This window comes from Syngnathus floridae, chromosome 21, assembly GCF_059516105.1.
Source record: "Syngnathus floridae isolate MCC-2025c chromosome 21, RoL_Sflo_1.0, whole genome shotgun sequence".
Taxonomy (NCBI): domain Eukaryota; kingdom Metazoa; phylum Chordata; class Actinopteri; order Syngnathiformes; family Syngnathidae; genus Syngnathus; species Syngnathus floridae.
In genome coordinates, this window is record NC_142433.1 from 8512368 (window position 1) to 8528936 (window position 16569).

The window sequence follows — 16569 nt, forward strand, 5'->3', positions numbered from 1 at the left end:
TGAAAATGTTCCATATTCAGGCTACATTGGTGTTGATATCACTTTTCCAAAAGACTGTTTTGGAACTGAACTCACTGTGTCCTCCCTTGCACTAATTGTCTTCTCTCCTGATTGGCACTAACACGCTTGACCCTCTTTTTGAAAGCCTTCCCTTGACTGATACAGATGTCCGTGTCCTCCCACATGGTTACAGAGTGGTCTTGAGCATGTTACAACAGAGACACAAAATGAAAGATGACGGCAGTCTTGGTCTTGTCACACTGTCGGGAAAAGAACCTGAATTACTTCCTGCTGGTCAAAGTCGAGTTTTGGAGGGAGTAGTCCATGTGAACACTGAAATGCCAGGGAAGTGGATAGTGGTCCAGTCACCTTCCTCATCTCCTTGCCTGGTGGTGTCGTAATCACCAATTGTTTACTTACCCTTCCTGAAAACCGCTCACAAAAGCTTGCAGTAGTCCTAAGGAATGGAAGTGAACATGACATAAGTATTCCTGCAAAAAGTGTCATTGCAGAAATGCATGCTGTGCAAGATGTGATGCAAACCAAGCAGAAATCCAACTTGAAGTCCACGGAGCTAAATCTAAATTTTCTGATTCTCCAATTTCTGCTGAATGGAAGGAGCGAATCATGCAGAAGCTGAGTGCTATGCCAGAAGTATTTGCACTACATGACACAGATTTCGGTTGCACTAACAAAGTCAAGCACCAAATCAAATCAAGTGATGAAACTCCTTTCAAACACAGACCCCGACCAATACGACCACAAGACATCGATGCAGTACGTCAGCATTTGCAAGAGCTGATGGAAACAGGAATAATCTGCGAGTCCGAATCACCGTTTTCCTCGCCAATAGTTGTGATGAGGAAGAAAAACTGGGACTTTGTGTCGATTACCGGAAGCTGAATTTAAACACGATCAAAGACGCTGAAGGAATGGGGTCGAAATACAAAAAGTCCTGCCTAGCTACAAAAAAAGATATGATCAAACCTCATTGAATAAAGTGTTAGGGTTTTCCAGGTTATCTTTATCATAGGATTATGTTGGAATGCAACAGGTAATAAATACCTTACCTTGTCCTCCTTATCACAAGGTCGTAAAACATCCCCTGACATGTTTAGACTAGAGGACAAGGGCTTTAGCCAGTTTACCCAAACCCCCACTCTGTTTCTCTTAATAAATATCCCATCGCAGGAACGAAGGGGGAGACTTCATTCTGGAGCGAGTGAACTCTCCACCTGCAGGTGTCCAAAAAGAACTTGCTTGTCTCCCGTGTGGTTCTTGCAAAATATTGTTTGAGTGAGCAAATCTCTAACATTTTGGTGCCGAAACCCGGGACCTCTCATACCCGCTATCTGGCTGACGAAGGAGGACGTGCTGCATTGTCGACAAGCCAGTGTCCATTAGGAGGACCTGGAGAAGAAAGTCCTGGGAAGAGAATTCTTCGCTGGGCCAGCATCTTAGGTCTGCCTTCGTCTGACAGAGGTGGATTGACGGGACCCGGCAGTGCAACGAACCAAGGGAACAAGTAAGTTAAAGGCCTTAAGTTGTGTGCACGAGAGATACGGCTTTGGTTTGTCCGAGCCATGAGATACGGCTTTGGTTTGTCCGAGCTATGAGATATGGCTTTGGTTTGTCCGAGCTATGAGATACGGCTTTGGTTTGTCCGAGCTATGAGATACGGCTTTGGTTTGTCCGAGCTATGAGATACGGCTTTGGTTTGTCCGAGCTATGAGATACGGCTTTGGTTTGTCCGAGCTATGGGATACGGCTTTGGTTTGTCCGAGCCATGAGGCCTAAAAAAGCGCTGGAGTTAGTGTGATTGAGTGTGTGACTGGTAGGATAAATTGACTAAAAAGCAGTTCTAGCGTTGATCCACGGCAATAAAACAGGCTAGTAATCTGTTGAAAGGTCAATTTAAACCTGCATTGAGGATCCTCAAAGAAAAAAATTTTGAAAGAAAAATTGTAAAACCTTAAACTACTAGAATTAAGATGGGAAATAAAAACGGTAAATCTCTACCTCTTGACGGAGATGAGAAGTACATGGCGAGTAGATTTCTTAATTGTATGCAATATATGCCGGAGTAGAGGAGTAGAAGGGAAGTTGAGAGTTGAAGTGTGGAAGTAGTTGATGTTTTAGAAGAGAGTGTGAATAAAAAGAAAAATGGGCTGAAAAAGAAAAGAAAAGAGAGAGAATTGGATTGTGCTAAAATGTGGTTGAAAGCTTCACAAGAAAGAAGAGAACAAATCCAAAAGACAAAAGATAGAAAGTTGAAAAGTGATGAAGCCGCCATTCAATTGAGATTTGAAAAAGAATTCTGGGTACATAGTGGCATCCCATTCAATGATGCAGATGAGAGTGCTTATCAGCAACATCTTAAAATTCCGCTCCTCACTGGTTTCCCCCCTGACTTGGGCAGTTGGGTGAGAAAACACTTGGTGGAAGCGGACACTGCTTGGTTTACAAAAAACATGCAGTGGCCCAGAGACGCTGACAAAGGGATTGAGAAAGGCAGAAGTTTTGATGTATTTCATCTAGATGATGATAATGATCTAAATGAAGATACAACAATCTTCTACCAAAGTTCCCAAAGAGGCAGAGGAAGAGTTAGATACCAACAACGTCGCAAGCCACCAATCAAATCAAAACCCCCATCAGATTCAGACAACTGTTGGAACTGTGGGAGACGAGGACACTTTGCACGAGAGTGTCGTTCTGCAAAGCAATATCAATCAAAGGGTGCAGGAAGGGGCAGAGGAAAAGCCAAATTTTTAGCATGACAAGCTTCCTCCTCTTTGACCGCTTATGCTCATACAGAGAAAGAAAGAATAGATGCCCATATGACAGCAAAACATGTCATTGTCAGATTATTAGAATTTTTTTTAGATTATTAGAAGTCTTGTCCATCCAAGAAGTATGACAATGCTGTTTGTATGCCCAAATTACAAATGACTAGAGCTCAAATTGTGTTACACTAAAGTTAAAATATACAAATCACGTGGTAAAGAAATGCAACTTGCTTCTAGTAGATAAATAAATTAGAATGTGCTGTCCTCGTGTGCATGGGAGGGACCAGCTCATGATCGACCACAGGAAATGGCCAGCCTGTGACGAATCATTGTTGCTGAGACCTACCTTCCGCACGCGAAAACTGTGCATGTGTGTGCGTATGTGTTAAAGTTAAAGTCCCAAATTGATGAAGATTGGCTAAACTTTTAGTATAAAGAAATTTGCTAGACTGTTGTCTATTCAATTTACACCGCAGAACAGAAACAATTTTGGCAGATAAAAATGAGAAGAAAAGAGAGAAGTCTGTTTGCGAGCAGAAACTAATCCACACTAGTGCATGTTAAGTGTCGAGCTCACATGAGAAATTCGATGAAGAAAAAAAAAAAAAAAACGACAGAACATGCTTTCAGGAATTGGAAGAAGCTAAATTGTGAATTTAAGATTTTGCAATGCTACATTTAATAGGAATAATTGATTGGTTGTGTTATAAGATTATACAAACTTCTAAATGCAAGCTAAATCTGAGAGATTGAGTTCTTCAAATTTAAAAACAAAGAAAAAATTCAGATTAATTTGCCAGTTGTTTGTTTTACTTAAGTTTTTTTGGACTGGTGGATTGTTCTACCAGGAAACCTGAGTTGAAAATGATATATGAATGTTGTGTGGTGAGCTTGGATGAATTGGGACCAATGTGATAGTATGACTCATTTTTAGAGACTGTGTGAGATGCATATGATGAGCATTGATGAATGATTGCCTGACAGAACATGCTTTCAGGAATTGGAAGAAGCTAAATTGTGAATTTAAGATTTTGCAATGCTACATTTAATAGGAATAATTGATTGGTTGTGTTATAAGATTATACAAACTTCTAAATGCAAGCTAAATCTGAGAGATTGAGTTCTTCAAATTTAAAAACAAAGAAAAAATTCAGATTAATTTGCCAGTTGTTTGTTTTACTTAAGTTTTTTTGGACTGGTGGATTGTTCTACCAGGAAACCTGAGTTGAAAATGATATATGAATGTTGTGTGGTGAGCTTGGATGAATTGGGACCAATGTGATAGTATGACTCCTTTTTAGAGACTGTGTGAGATGCATATGATGAGCATTGATGAATGATTGCCTGAATGAAAGGTTGAATGGTTGAAGTCGTTGGCGACTACTATGGAAAATTAGTAGAACAACTTTGATGAAAGAGTGATTTTGAGCAGGTTGAATGTTAGAAAGAAACACGTAGCTTTTGGATTGATAATTAACTAGAAAAAAAACTGGAGAACCAGTAACACATGTAGAAGATGTGTGAACTGAGAACTTGAGAAGCGTTTTGGAAATTAAATGATGATGGAATCGTATGTAGTACAGAACGCGTTCTCCCAAAAAGTTTGTCAAGGTGTGAGGCATGGGCGTTGCCAAGCCTCAAAGGGAGGGAGTGAGTAGGACAGATAGTGGAAGATAGTAAGAATACAACACTTTATGACAATGAATTTTCGAATACATTTGGTGTTATACTGTGGTAAAAAATTTTTTGTTCTGGTGTAGATAGGTTAGCAACACGAGAGATTTAGAGGTTCAAAAGAAAGACAGTTAAAAGAAAACATTTTTGATTTGGACAATTGCAGGCTAACAGGAACATGAGAATGATAAGAACTACGAGGTGGGATCCAATTTCATTGGGGAGATTGAGAATTCACAGCACCATACTCTAAGTCACATTTTTGAGCAAGCATGACAATAACATGTGAGAGGTCAAGACATACAAATCAGGGCTTGATGTGGAAAGCAGACCTCGATGAGTTGATTTTCAATAATGATACTGAAGACAACATACTGTCCGATTAAATTGGAACTATAGATAAAATGTAGCTCAAAAATAGGATGAGTTGCAGGATTTACGATATAAAAACGAGACCGCTGTTATTAGAAGAATTTGAAGTTTGGTAAACAAACGTTACCAGCAAATTGATGGAAGCAGCTACATTTGGAGATAGTCTTACAAGTTTGATGTCCCAGCCTGTCATTCTCAGTGTCAGGGTCCCTGAAACCCAATCCGAGACTTCGCCTGCAGCCGTGAACAACTACAAAATGGTGCCTGGCTCTGAAGCACCTTTGACCTTTGGCGAAGGACAAGAAAAGACTGCTGTTGTGCTTGGAGGGCGACAAGTACACTCCGGAGGACAGACAACATCCTCGGGGACGGAAAAGACAGTGAAAAGCGGAGGAACTCACAATGATGAAAATTGACTCATTTGAACAATGGACTCATTCAAGAGTGATGGATGGGGTCGCTCAACTTGAGAGGGTGAAGTGCGGCAAAAAGATATGGACTTGGAGTGTCCGACAACCAAATCGCACTCCTTGCTACGGCGTTACCAAATTTGGTGAAGCTTGGTTCAAAGTGGAAGGGAGGTTCATTGTGCACTGAGTTTGACAGAACTGAGGAGATTTGATAAATAAATAAATAAAAATTTGAAAAATACGTAGGGCTACAGAGAAAAGCATTATAATCAGAGATTGAACGGATTTGGATAAAACAAATAGGCTAAAACGGTAGGAAACAAGAGCAAGATCTGATATTTTGGCTCATCAAGCTTAAGACGTAGAGGTCGAGTTATATAAATTTTAGAACAGGACATTTGGCAGTCAGGAGGGAGCTAGGTTGCTCAATGTACCTACTCAATACAACAGTAAGGTTTTTTGTACCACAGTGGAGGTCTGATGGTCAGAAAGTTAGGTACGTTCAATTTTTGACATTCACACAATCATGCATAGGAGTCACACGGTGACAGTTAACAAGACAATGACTGCAATAGGGGCCACCTACGACTGCACCGACAGGAAAAAGTAGAAGCGAGAGAGCAGAGTATGGGATTATATGCTAAAACGTCTGCTATACAGTTACCAATAGGAGATTCTATCAAAAGAAGCTACATGAGAGATGGATTAGAATCCATTTGTCTGTGTGTGTGTGTGTTCACACCCTGTGTGGGTGCGAGCGTGTGAGGAGAAAGAAGGCATGGGTAAGACAATCTCTTTCAAACCAGGAGGCAATAAATGGGAACGCCCCTGTCATAAATAGTTTTTGGTTAAAGGGAATCATTAGGAGGTGTTCAAACTCTTCCTGCAAACACTCCTATTTACCAGTTAAATGGGCACTACAATTGACTATGAGAGTTGCAAGCAACAGATAAAGAGCAGTCCTTGGCAGATTATATGATCAGGACGCTCAAACTGTGTCAAAGACAAATTTACTGCTGCCTGATCTTTCCTCCTCACAGGTCGACAACCCCATCAATCCAGGAGACTGGGTCTACATCGAGGTCATCAAAAGAAGGAACTGGGCCAGCCACGACGGGAGGGACCATTCCAAGTCTTGCTGACTACACATGTTGCATCCAAGGTTGCAGCACCCACAAATGCATTAACGACGACTGCTCTCCAGGAGGAAACTGGATGGGAGCTTTGGACATCACCGCTGTGTGCCAGGATGAGAGAGCCGTTTTCAAGGTGTAAGGGCTCTACTACCAACATGGCTGCACCATCGGACGGGACCTACTTCATCCAGAAGTTCAGAGGCACTGCCTCACCTGCATCCTATGAGTGCACGTGCCTGTTCAGTACGGATCGTGGTTTTGTGGTCACACGAGTTGTCCGATGCTGCCTGCCCACTGGACACGAGCGTGTGCGCCAGTGTGTGTGACGGAACACACCTACAGACTAGAACATCATCAGCTGACGAAAACACGAGCACATATACAACTTCTTAGACGTGTCAGATGTGATAATGATAATGAGACGTGGATTGCGTAGATGCTGTTCTGTTGAGCATGTTTTACGGAATCTTGTTGATTTGACCATCAAATATGCTTCGCAAGTAATGGATACGCTGATGTACTGTTTCTTTGTTTTTCTTTTTTCTTTTTTATTGATAGCATTCTGGTCGCCTAGGCCAAAGGGACCGTGTAAGAATTTTCCTGCTAATAGCATCTGGCCAGCAGGTTTTTTGCTTACACAATAAGTTTGATTTGGGGTATTGAGGTAATGCCTCATCTTCACTGGAAAGTGTTGCTATCATTGTTTGTTGTTTTTATTTTTACCATTCTACTTTCGTTATACGTATATATGTTTTTTTTTTACTTGTCTTTGTTGTTTGGGGTAGCATAATCATATGATAAAACAGGAGGGAGATGTTAGGGTTTTCCAGGTTATCTTTATCATAGGATTATGTTGGAATGCAACAGGTAATAAATACCTTACCTTGTCCTCCTTATCACAAGGTCGTAAAACATCCCCTGACATGTTTAGACTAGAGGACAAGGGCTTTAGCCAGTTTACCCAAACCCCCACTCTGTTTCTCTTAATAAATATCCCATCGCAGGAACGAAGGGGGAGACTTCATTCTGGAGCGAGTGAACTCTCCACCTGCAGGTGTCCAAAAAGAACTTGCTTGTCTCCCGTGTGGTTCTTGCAAAATATTGTTTGAGTGAGCAAATCTCTAACATAAAGTACATAAGCAGACAAGTATATTCACATATTAAATAAATAAAAGAAACATTTTAAGCATATAATTATACCTACACACCAAATCCATAAAGAAGACATAACTAGACATTTTTGATAAGTGGTAATGAGAAAGGTTTTTATAACTTTATGATCTAATATATATTTCTGAGCACTTTGAAATAACAAATGTTTTTTGATATATTGCCTGAATAGCTTAATGACCCTTAAGGAACTGTTTAATGCATGCCTGATGATTTTCTAAATCACGGACACTGCCAAAGTCGTCTAAAAATGTTCAGTACTTGATTGTATCTTATGTTTTGACTAATGCTAGACGCCAGTTTTCGATTACTACTGAACGTTTTGGACAGAGGGAAATATTTTGCCTAACAAAGAAAAGATATGGTTGAAAGCGTGATTAAACTAAGAATATGATGACGTAAGCAACTACATGGAGATCAAAAGAACAAACAAACAAAAACATGGTAAGTGGTGAGTACAAACTTTGCATAGTCAGGGAACATTAATAAATATGTAGATGATGTCACAGCCAAAAACTCACATAATTCCGTACAAAATGACAAAATTGAAAGAATGATGAATGGATGAGGTGGAACAGTGTATGTGCAAGAATGGAGGAGAATGTTTACAGGAAGGTCACTTGGAGATAAAACCAGCAGGTGCCAGAGGGAGACAGCCCAGCCAAAGATGATCGTCAAGGCTGAAAGACGGAAAGGAAAACAACAGCCCCCACACATCGAATCGCCCATAATCAGCACCCAACCCTACGGAACCAGCTCTCAACGAACCAGCACCCACTCCCATGGAATCAGACTCTCCTGTGAACTTGCCCCGCCCGAAAGACTCATCACCCATCAAACTCGGCCCACACTGGCATGTGCAACTGAATATAAGCTGACCAAAGAACCTTGAACATTGCCTTTTCTGAATGGAGACTTTCCGCTCTTGAAAGGCCCAGCGCTGTATTGTACTTTCCTGAAAACAGAGCTTTCTGAACAAGAATTGTGATTGAACTCAACCAACCTGTCTAAGTCTAATTTCTGCTTCAGTGTCTTAGCATTTTCCTAAATCTGAAGAAATCAAACGAGCACGCAGTGAGTAAATTGGATAACAGGTGATTGGCTATGGCTTTTGCCGTGAGGCGCAGATAGCGCGCTCCCTAAATTGTGGACAAAATCCAACAACGCCTATGCACTTCCTAATTTGGAAGAAACCTTTTCTGCACTCACAGGATCGAAATGGTTCTCGGTCCTTGATCTCAACAGCGGATACTACCAAATCGAAGTCGATGAGACAGACAAGCACAAGACAGCCTTTACATGCCCGATGGGATTTTTTTAATATAACAGGATGCCTCAGGGTGTTACAAATGCGCCCAGCACATTCCAAAGGCTGATGGAGAAATGTATGGGCAACATCAATCTGAAAGAAGTCCTCATCTTTCTAGATGACCTCATAGTGTTTTCAGAAACACTCGAACAACATGAAACCCGACTTCTCCATGTACTCAATCGTCTCAAAGGATATGGCCTAAAACTTTCGCTTGAAAAAATGCATGTTCTTCCAAACATCCATGAAGTACTTGGGCCACATCGTTTCCCAACATGGTGTTAAAAGACCCTGAGAAAGTTAAAGCTTTAAAAACATGGCCAAGTCCCAAAGATTTGAAAGAGCTACATTCTTTCTTAGGATTCGCAGGATACTACAGGCGATTTACCAAAGACTTCTCTAAAATTGTCAAACCTCTTACCAGTCTTACTGGTCTTGCTGGATATCCACCGCTGAGGAAGAAAAATGTCTCAAAGTCGAATAAAATCCAGTACTTTCAGCCGAAATCTCCTTTTGGGGAAAGATGGACAGAATGTTGCCAGCAAGCATTTAAAGGGAAATGTGCTTTTGGGAGTTTGCAAACATATTTTTAAGGTTGTGTTAAACTTATAATCATATTAATATCTAGTATTGGAGTGCTCGTGTGGATTGGTGGGGGCCGAGGAATGTGCAGGCAAACTGCATGAACTTGTTTTCTTCGAAGTGTTGTGGAATAGGCCCGGATAGGGAGTACCGGAGGAGACCACCTCAAGGTCGGTGAGGAACAAGAACAACAGCACGTCTATGAGACACGGCTTCGAGGGGAAAACCCAACCGTCTGACCTCAGCGACACCTGGACCGGGGAGGAGATGGCCATCGACCAATCATCTCACAATATTTTGCATGCTTTAATATTCATATTGTGTTTCTTTAAAACTGGGCAACCCGGAAGAATGTGTCGTCTTTTGGTGGTCACAAAAACGCACGAGTTTTAGTGTGAGGGACCCGGGACCCAGGCCTGTATTAGTGCGCTTTGTCAGGAATAAACAATTGGTAAATTTGGTCTGATTGATCTACTGGTCTTCTCTTTGACAGAACGAACTCGCAAAATTGTTAGGTGCGCCAGTGTGTGGATTAGGACATAGCAATTTATGTGTTAAGTGTTGATCGCAATTTGGAGTCAGATCAATAACTAGAATCCGTAACCTAACACATTCAAAACAATAATAAACAAACTGACTTCTGCCCCAGTTTTGGCCTTTGCCAACTCCAGGCTGCCGTATGTATTACATACAGATGCAAGTACAACCGGGCTGGGGGCAGCTCTTTATCAAGAGCAGGATGGAGAGATGCGTGTAATTGCATACGCGAGCAGAGGACTATCAAAAAGTGAAAGCAGTTACTCCGCTCACAAACTTGAGTTTCTTGCCCTCAAGTGGGCTGTCACGGAAAAATGTTGTGATTACCTTTATGGCAGTCCTTTCACTGTAATAACTGACAGCAACCCTCTAACTTACATTTTGACCACCGCTAAGTTAGATGCAACGAGCTATCGCTGGTTGTCTGCCCTCTCTACTTTCGAGTTCAACCTCCGGTACAGAGCAGGAAACCAAAATGCTGATGCAGACGGATTATCACGCCGTCCACACACAGAGCCAATAAATGACCGTGTTTCCCTAAAAGAACAAGAGAGAATTCGCCAGTTTGTCCAACATCACTTACCTGGAGCCCATCTTTTCACTCATGGTCCTCCTCATGCAGTGAGAGCAATCTGTGAAAAACACCGAGTCCTCCAATCTCTCGACTCAGACCACGATGCTCTTACATATCCACTTGTAACGTCTTTGTCCATGTCCGCTGATGCTGTTCCTGATAGCTTCCACCAGTGTGACATTCTCCCTGAAATTCCAAGCATCCCGGAAGAGGAGTTAAGACAAAGTCAAAGAAATGATCCTGTCATAAATGAAATCATACACCAGCTTGAAACGGCTGAAACATCTTCTCCTACGCTACGGAAAGACCTTCCACAACTTTCCATCTTTCTGCGTGAACTAAACAAACTTGTGATGCAGAATGGTGTTTTGTACCGGAAGAGGAAACTTGGTGAAACCCAGTATCAACTTGCCCTTCCTGAAAGTCTCAGACCCATGGCGTTGAAAAGTCTCCATGATGACATAGGCCATCTTGGGTTTGACCGTACCCTTGACCTCATCAGAGCCAGATTCTTCTGGCCAAAAATGGCCGCAGACATAGAGCAAAAGATCAAAAGTTGTCAAAGGTGCGTCTGCCGAAAAACATTGCCAGAGAAGGCAGCACCCTTGGTAAACATACAAGTTACCAGACCCCTGGAGTTAGTATGTACTGACTTTTTGTCGATCGAACCAGACCGCAGTTCTACAAAAGATGTCCTTGTAATCACAGACTTCTTTACAAAGTACGCTGTTGCAACTCCAACGCCTAACCAAAAAGCTCGAACTGTAGCGAAGGCCCTGTGGGAAAACTTCTTCATCCACTATGGTTTTCCTGAGAAGTTGCATAGTGATCAAGGAGCGGACTTTGAATCAAAAACTATCAAAGAACTATGTAACTTGGCTGGAATACAAAAAGTTAGGACTTCACCTTATCATCCCAGGGGAAACCCTGTAGAACGATTCAATCGTACCTTACTAAACATGTTAGGTACACTCAAAGATGAAGACAAGAGGCATTGGCATGACTTTGTAAAACCACCTGTGCATGCGTATAACTGTGCCAGACACGATAGCACAGGGTTTACACCTTACGAATTAATGTTTGGAAGACAACCTCGACTACCAATAGACCTTGCCTTAAATCTTCCTCGGAACCAACGTCAGCGACAATCTCATTCACAGTATGTCAAAGCTCTCAAATCTCACCTCCAAGAGAGTTACCAACTGGCTATCACAAATGCTGCTAAAGCTGCTGAACAAAACAAAAGCAGATATGACAAACATGTAACTGAATCTGCCTTAACTGTTGGTGATCGTGTGCTTGTGAAGAATATCCGAATAAGGGGGAAACACAAGTTGGCTGATAGATGGGAGTCCACGGTTCATGTGGTTGTGAGTCAAACGGACAACTTACCTGTGTATATAGTAAGACCAGAACATCAAAATGGTCCTACTAGAACCTTGCACAGAGACCTTTTGTTACCATGCGGATTTCTGCCATCTGTCCCTGTAAATTCTCCTGCAGTACAAGAGAAGCCCCGTCGATCAATCACACGACAACATCCAATACCAGACTCTGAAGAACCTGAACCTGACTACAACTCTGAGGAAGAGGATAACTACTGAAGGAATGAGGTCGAAATACAAAAAGTCCTGCCTCGCTACAAAAACAGATATGCTCAAACCTCATTGAATAAAGTACATAAGCAGACAAGTATATTCACATATTAAATAAATAAAAGAAACATTTGAAGCATATAATTATACCTACACACCAAATCAATAAAGAAGACATAACTAGACATTTTTGATAAGTGGTGATGAGAAAGGTTTTTATAACTTTATGATCTGATATATATATTTCTGAGGACTTTGAAATAACAAATGACTTTTGATATATTGCCTAAATACCTTGATGACCCTTAAGGAACTGTGGAATGCATGCCTGATGTTTTTTCTCTGAATCATGGACACGGCCACAGTCGTCTTGACCGTTCAGTACTTGATTGTATCTTATGTTTTGACTAATGCTAGACGCCAGTTTTTGATTACTACTGAACGTTCTGCACAGAGGGAAATATCTTGGCCTCACAAAGAAAAAGATACGGTTGAATGCGGTACGACAGTGTATGTCCGAGATTGGAGGAGAATGTTCACAGGAAGGTCACGTGGAGATAAAACCAGCTGGTGCCAGAAGGAGCCACCCGAGAACTCGGCCAAAGATGATCGCCAAGGCCGAGATACGGGATGGAAGACAACAACCCCCTCCACACACACACACCAACAGCCCCCACCAACACACCGAATCGCCCATAACCAGCACCACTCGCATGGAAGCAGACTCTCCTTCGAACTTGCCCCACCCCGAAGACTCATCGCCCATCAATCCCGGCCCACAATGTGCTACTGAATATAAAACTGATCTAACAACCTTGGACCGGGCCCTTTTCTGAATGGAGACTTTCCGCTCTTGAAGGGCCCAGCGCTGTATTGCACTTTCCTGAAAACAGAGCTTTTTGAACAAGAATTGTGATTGAACTCAACCAAGCTGTCTAAGTCTAATTTCTGCTTCAGTGTCTTTGCATTTTCCTAAATCTGAAGAAATCAAACGAGCACGCAGTGAGTAAATTGAATAACAGGTGATTGGCAAAGGCTTTTGCCGTGAGGCGCAGATAACGCGCTCCCTAAATTGTGGACAAAATCCAACACTACCCTTTATACTACTCTTCAGGTCCTCCACTGGAGATCTCAAGGTCACTTGAGGAATATAAGGTAGTTCTTCCCAGACCACATTCCAATCTTGGTGATGAACAGACTAAACCAGATAATGATGTAATTCCAGAGCCTTTGATGTTGTCTGATAATGCTCCAAAGGATTCAATTGAAACTGAAAAATTGCCGGAACTGGAAAAATCACCTGAAAAGGAAGGAGAATCAAGTACTCACCTGAGTGAAAAGGGAAATTCTCCGGATTTAAACCAGACTGACAATGAGGAAACAAGAAAAACTTAAGTAAATGACACTGAAACTGTGACAGATGACAATGAAGAAAATGTCCCAGAATCTGACCAAGTTGTCAGAAGATCTTCTCGAGAGAGAACAAAACCCAAAAGGTTAACCTACCCTCAGTTAGGAACCCCTCTTGTGAGCATAGTTCAATCTTTGTTCCAGAGCTTAAGTAACAAATTACACCGAGAACCATGAGGAGAACCATGAGATCAAAGTACTCTAAACTATGCATTATGCAAAAGGACTTGCATAGATTTAACCAGGGAGGGTGTAACCCAGGTTAACATAGCCTTGTAAAATAAGAGCCTGTTAATAAAAACAGTCATAAAGAAAGTACATTGTAAATATCTTCTAAACAGACCAACACAGATTAAAAGCATTTAAATTAAAGCAATACAAATTCATTATTTTATTCATGTTTTGTATTTGTTAAAATGATAAAAGTGTGAACATGCACTTTTATTTTGGAGGAGACATGATAACGTAATGAAAAGACCCATGTGACCAAAAATGCAAACTCTACTTTTTTTTTTTTCCCGCCGTTCTTTTTCGGGATGACGACGAAGGTGCCCTAAACACGGGACGTTAAACTAAAGGGAAGAGAGAGAGTGAAACAGGATTATATAAAGTTTTTTTGTATTTGATGAACATATTTTTCAGTTTTTAAACTTTCTTTTCACCTTGGTAATGCACTAAGTGCGGAACGGGACTTGATTCACGAGAGTTGGTTCAGAAACATCTGAACTAATAACGAAGCTGATTTTCTTGTGCGAGTCGCAAGATGGCGAGCCACCAAAGAGGCCTTTGAATGGTCTCTCACGCAGGTGCGGAGAGCACTCGCTGGACGTTGTTTATCGAACCTGGTAGGATCTATCTATTTTTTTCCTGTGCTACACCGAAGTGGATACGGAAAGGATTGACTGTCTATTCAGGAAAATCAGGAGAAGCCAAGTGAAGGGATATAGACACATTTGGATATTGAAAGTTTTTCAGTCTTTTGCTGAATTGTTTTGAGTTTTGTACATTTTGTCACTTTTATTTTTGTTAACTATATATGTGATGATGCTGTAAGGGTGTTATTGAAATATTGATTGGTTTGAACAAAATTAGTGAAATGGTGGTAATTTAAAAGTGGCTTTAACTGAACTCAAATTAGATTTACTATGACTTTCGAATTACTTACCTGTACTGAATGTTATTCAAACAACACAAAGTGAGGTAACTAAACAGATTGAACCTTAGAGTTAATAAAACAACCCGGGTTGAAACTAAAATTCCTTAAACTGAAAAGTTTAACTGAAAGGGAAATTATTTTCTTCAACTAATGTTGAGTTTAAATGTAAATTGTATGTCTATTGTTTGTAATTTGTATGTCAACTATTTTCTCTACTAAAATAAGCCGGCAGTTCAATTCAAACCTTGGTCTGTGGTCATTTATTTTACTTATTCTATCACCACTACAAATATAGTCGTACTTAGAACTGGTCCATTATCTAAATTACTGTAAGCACTGTCAAAAACAAAAAGGTGTTACTTAGGGGACCTTGATGGGTGGGGTGGGGTGCTGGTTGACATCCCGCTCATCATCTGATGTCATTTGTTCCTCTCAGGTTGCTTTTAAAGAGCAATCGTCATCTGAGCCATCCGAGCCATTTGAGCGGTGCGCCTCGCTGACAAATGCACGGTGACAGAAGGGAAACAGGGGGGGGGGGGGGGGGGGGGTGCCGGCCACACGTATTTGGACAATAGACGAGAAAAAGGCGCCCGAGTGTGGGCCCGATTTCCCTTGGGCAAGGGCAGACGCCGGATGTGCCGCCATGAAGAGGCCACCATCATCGTGCCGCTTTGTCGCCCAATAAAGGGACAACATGACTTGAAGTGGCGGGGCTGCAAGGGCCACACGCTTGTTTGCTTGGTTGGGATGGACGTGTTACTTTCTCATTTGCAGTCTGGTGGGAGGCGCCACACTTTCTTGTCTACATGCTGTTGGGAAGTCAAAGGCTTTACTTCAGAGTCACTTTGGAGGATTTGTTCAGGAGATGAACATGGACATTTTCGAGTGTTTTAATTCTGGCAAATCACTTTCTAGTCGACACTCTGTAGCCATGCTGAAAGTGGTGCAAGACGGCACACCGCTTTACAGTTGAGCCTCAAGAGGACTTGTGTGAAATAATGAGGAGCAGCTAGAAACCTGCCTTGCCCTTTTCATTTTTGGCCAAGAAATGGGGCAAAATGGAGGGCGGTGGTCGCAAATAAATATATAAATTGCCATGGACGCCGGTGCCCCCCTCCTCACTGTTTGTCTGCGCGCACACCCCATCCATCAAGCACTTCTTTGAGCAGAACACAAACAAGACTGCCGCTTTGACAATAAATCTGTGCTGCTAATGCTCAGACCAAAACCAATGCAGAGGCCGAAAACGCATGCCCTTGTATTCCATTTTGCACATTTTCGCACGTTGCCAATAATCTCATCACCTTCTCGCCAGTCAGCCACAAAACGATGACACCCATGCACAATAGAAATTGCTCCCGGCAAAACGGAAAACGCACGGTGACCTAAAAAGAGCAAATTTGCAATGAAGATGGCAGGGTGAAGGAGGAGAAAGAGCAGGAGGGTGGGGAGTGGCGGCTGAGGAGGGCCACCAACGATGTTGGGTGGGGTCGCTGGCTCTGCATTATGCTGCGTGGCCGTGAGTCAGGCGCAGCCACTACTGCAACGCCCGTGTAAGCGGAGAAAAAAAAACTTGATTTGTTAGACAATTAATCAAACGTGGCTCGCAAACGGAGCCGTGCTTCATAAGGGTTCTGATTCAGGAGGAGAAAAAAGGTTTTGCATCCAAAATATGAATTTGCCCCCCTATATACATACATACATGCATACATACACACACACATACACACACACACACACACACACACACACACACACATACACACACACACACACACACACACACACACACACACACACACACACACACACACACACACACACACACACACACACACACACACACACACACACA

The 16569-nt window shown here is 42.0% G+C and overlaps 1 protein-coding gene across 6 annotated transcripts in view; it reads right to left on the bottom strand.

The window, feature by feature from the left end:
* stmn2b (stathmin 2b) overlaps positions 1-16569 on the bottom strand; it is a 39372-nt gene that overhangs the window by 21872 nt on the left and 931 nt on the right. For 2 of the 6 annotated variants that reach the window (XM_088365414.1, XM_088365413.1), the window contains exon 1: positions 13655-13787. The exons of 3 other annotated variants lie outside the window; for them this stretch is intronic. In XM_088365414.1, the coding sequence (XP_088221540.1) occupies positions 13655-13772 (118 nt within the window). In that variant the 5' untranslated portion in view covers positions 13773-13787. Of the gene's footprint in view, positions 1-420; positions 458-13654; positions 13788-16569 lie in introns of those variants that run through there. One more of the 6 variants, XM_088365419.1, reaches the window with a different exon arrangement.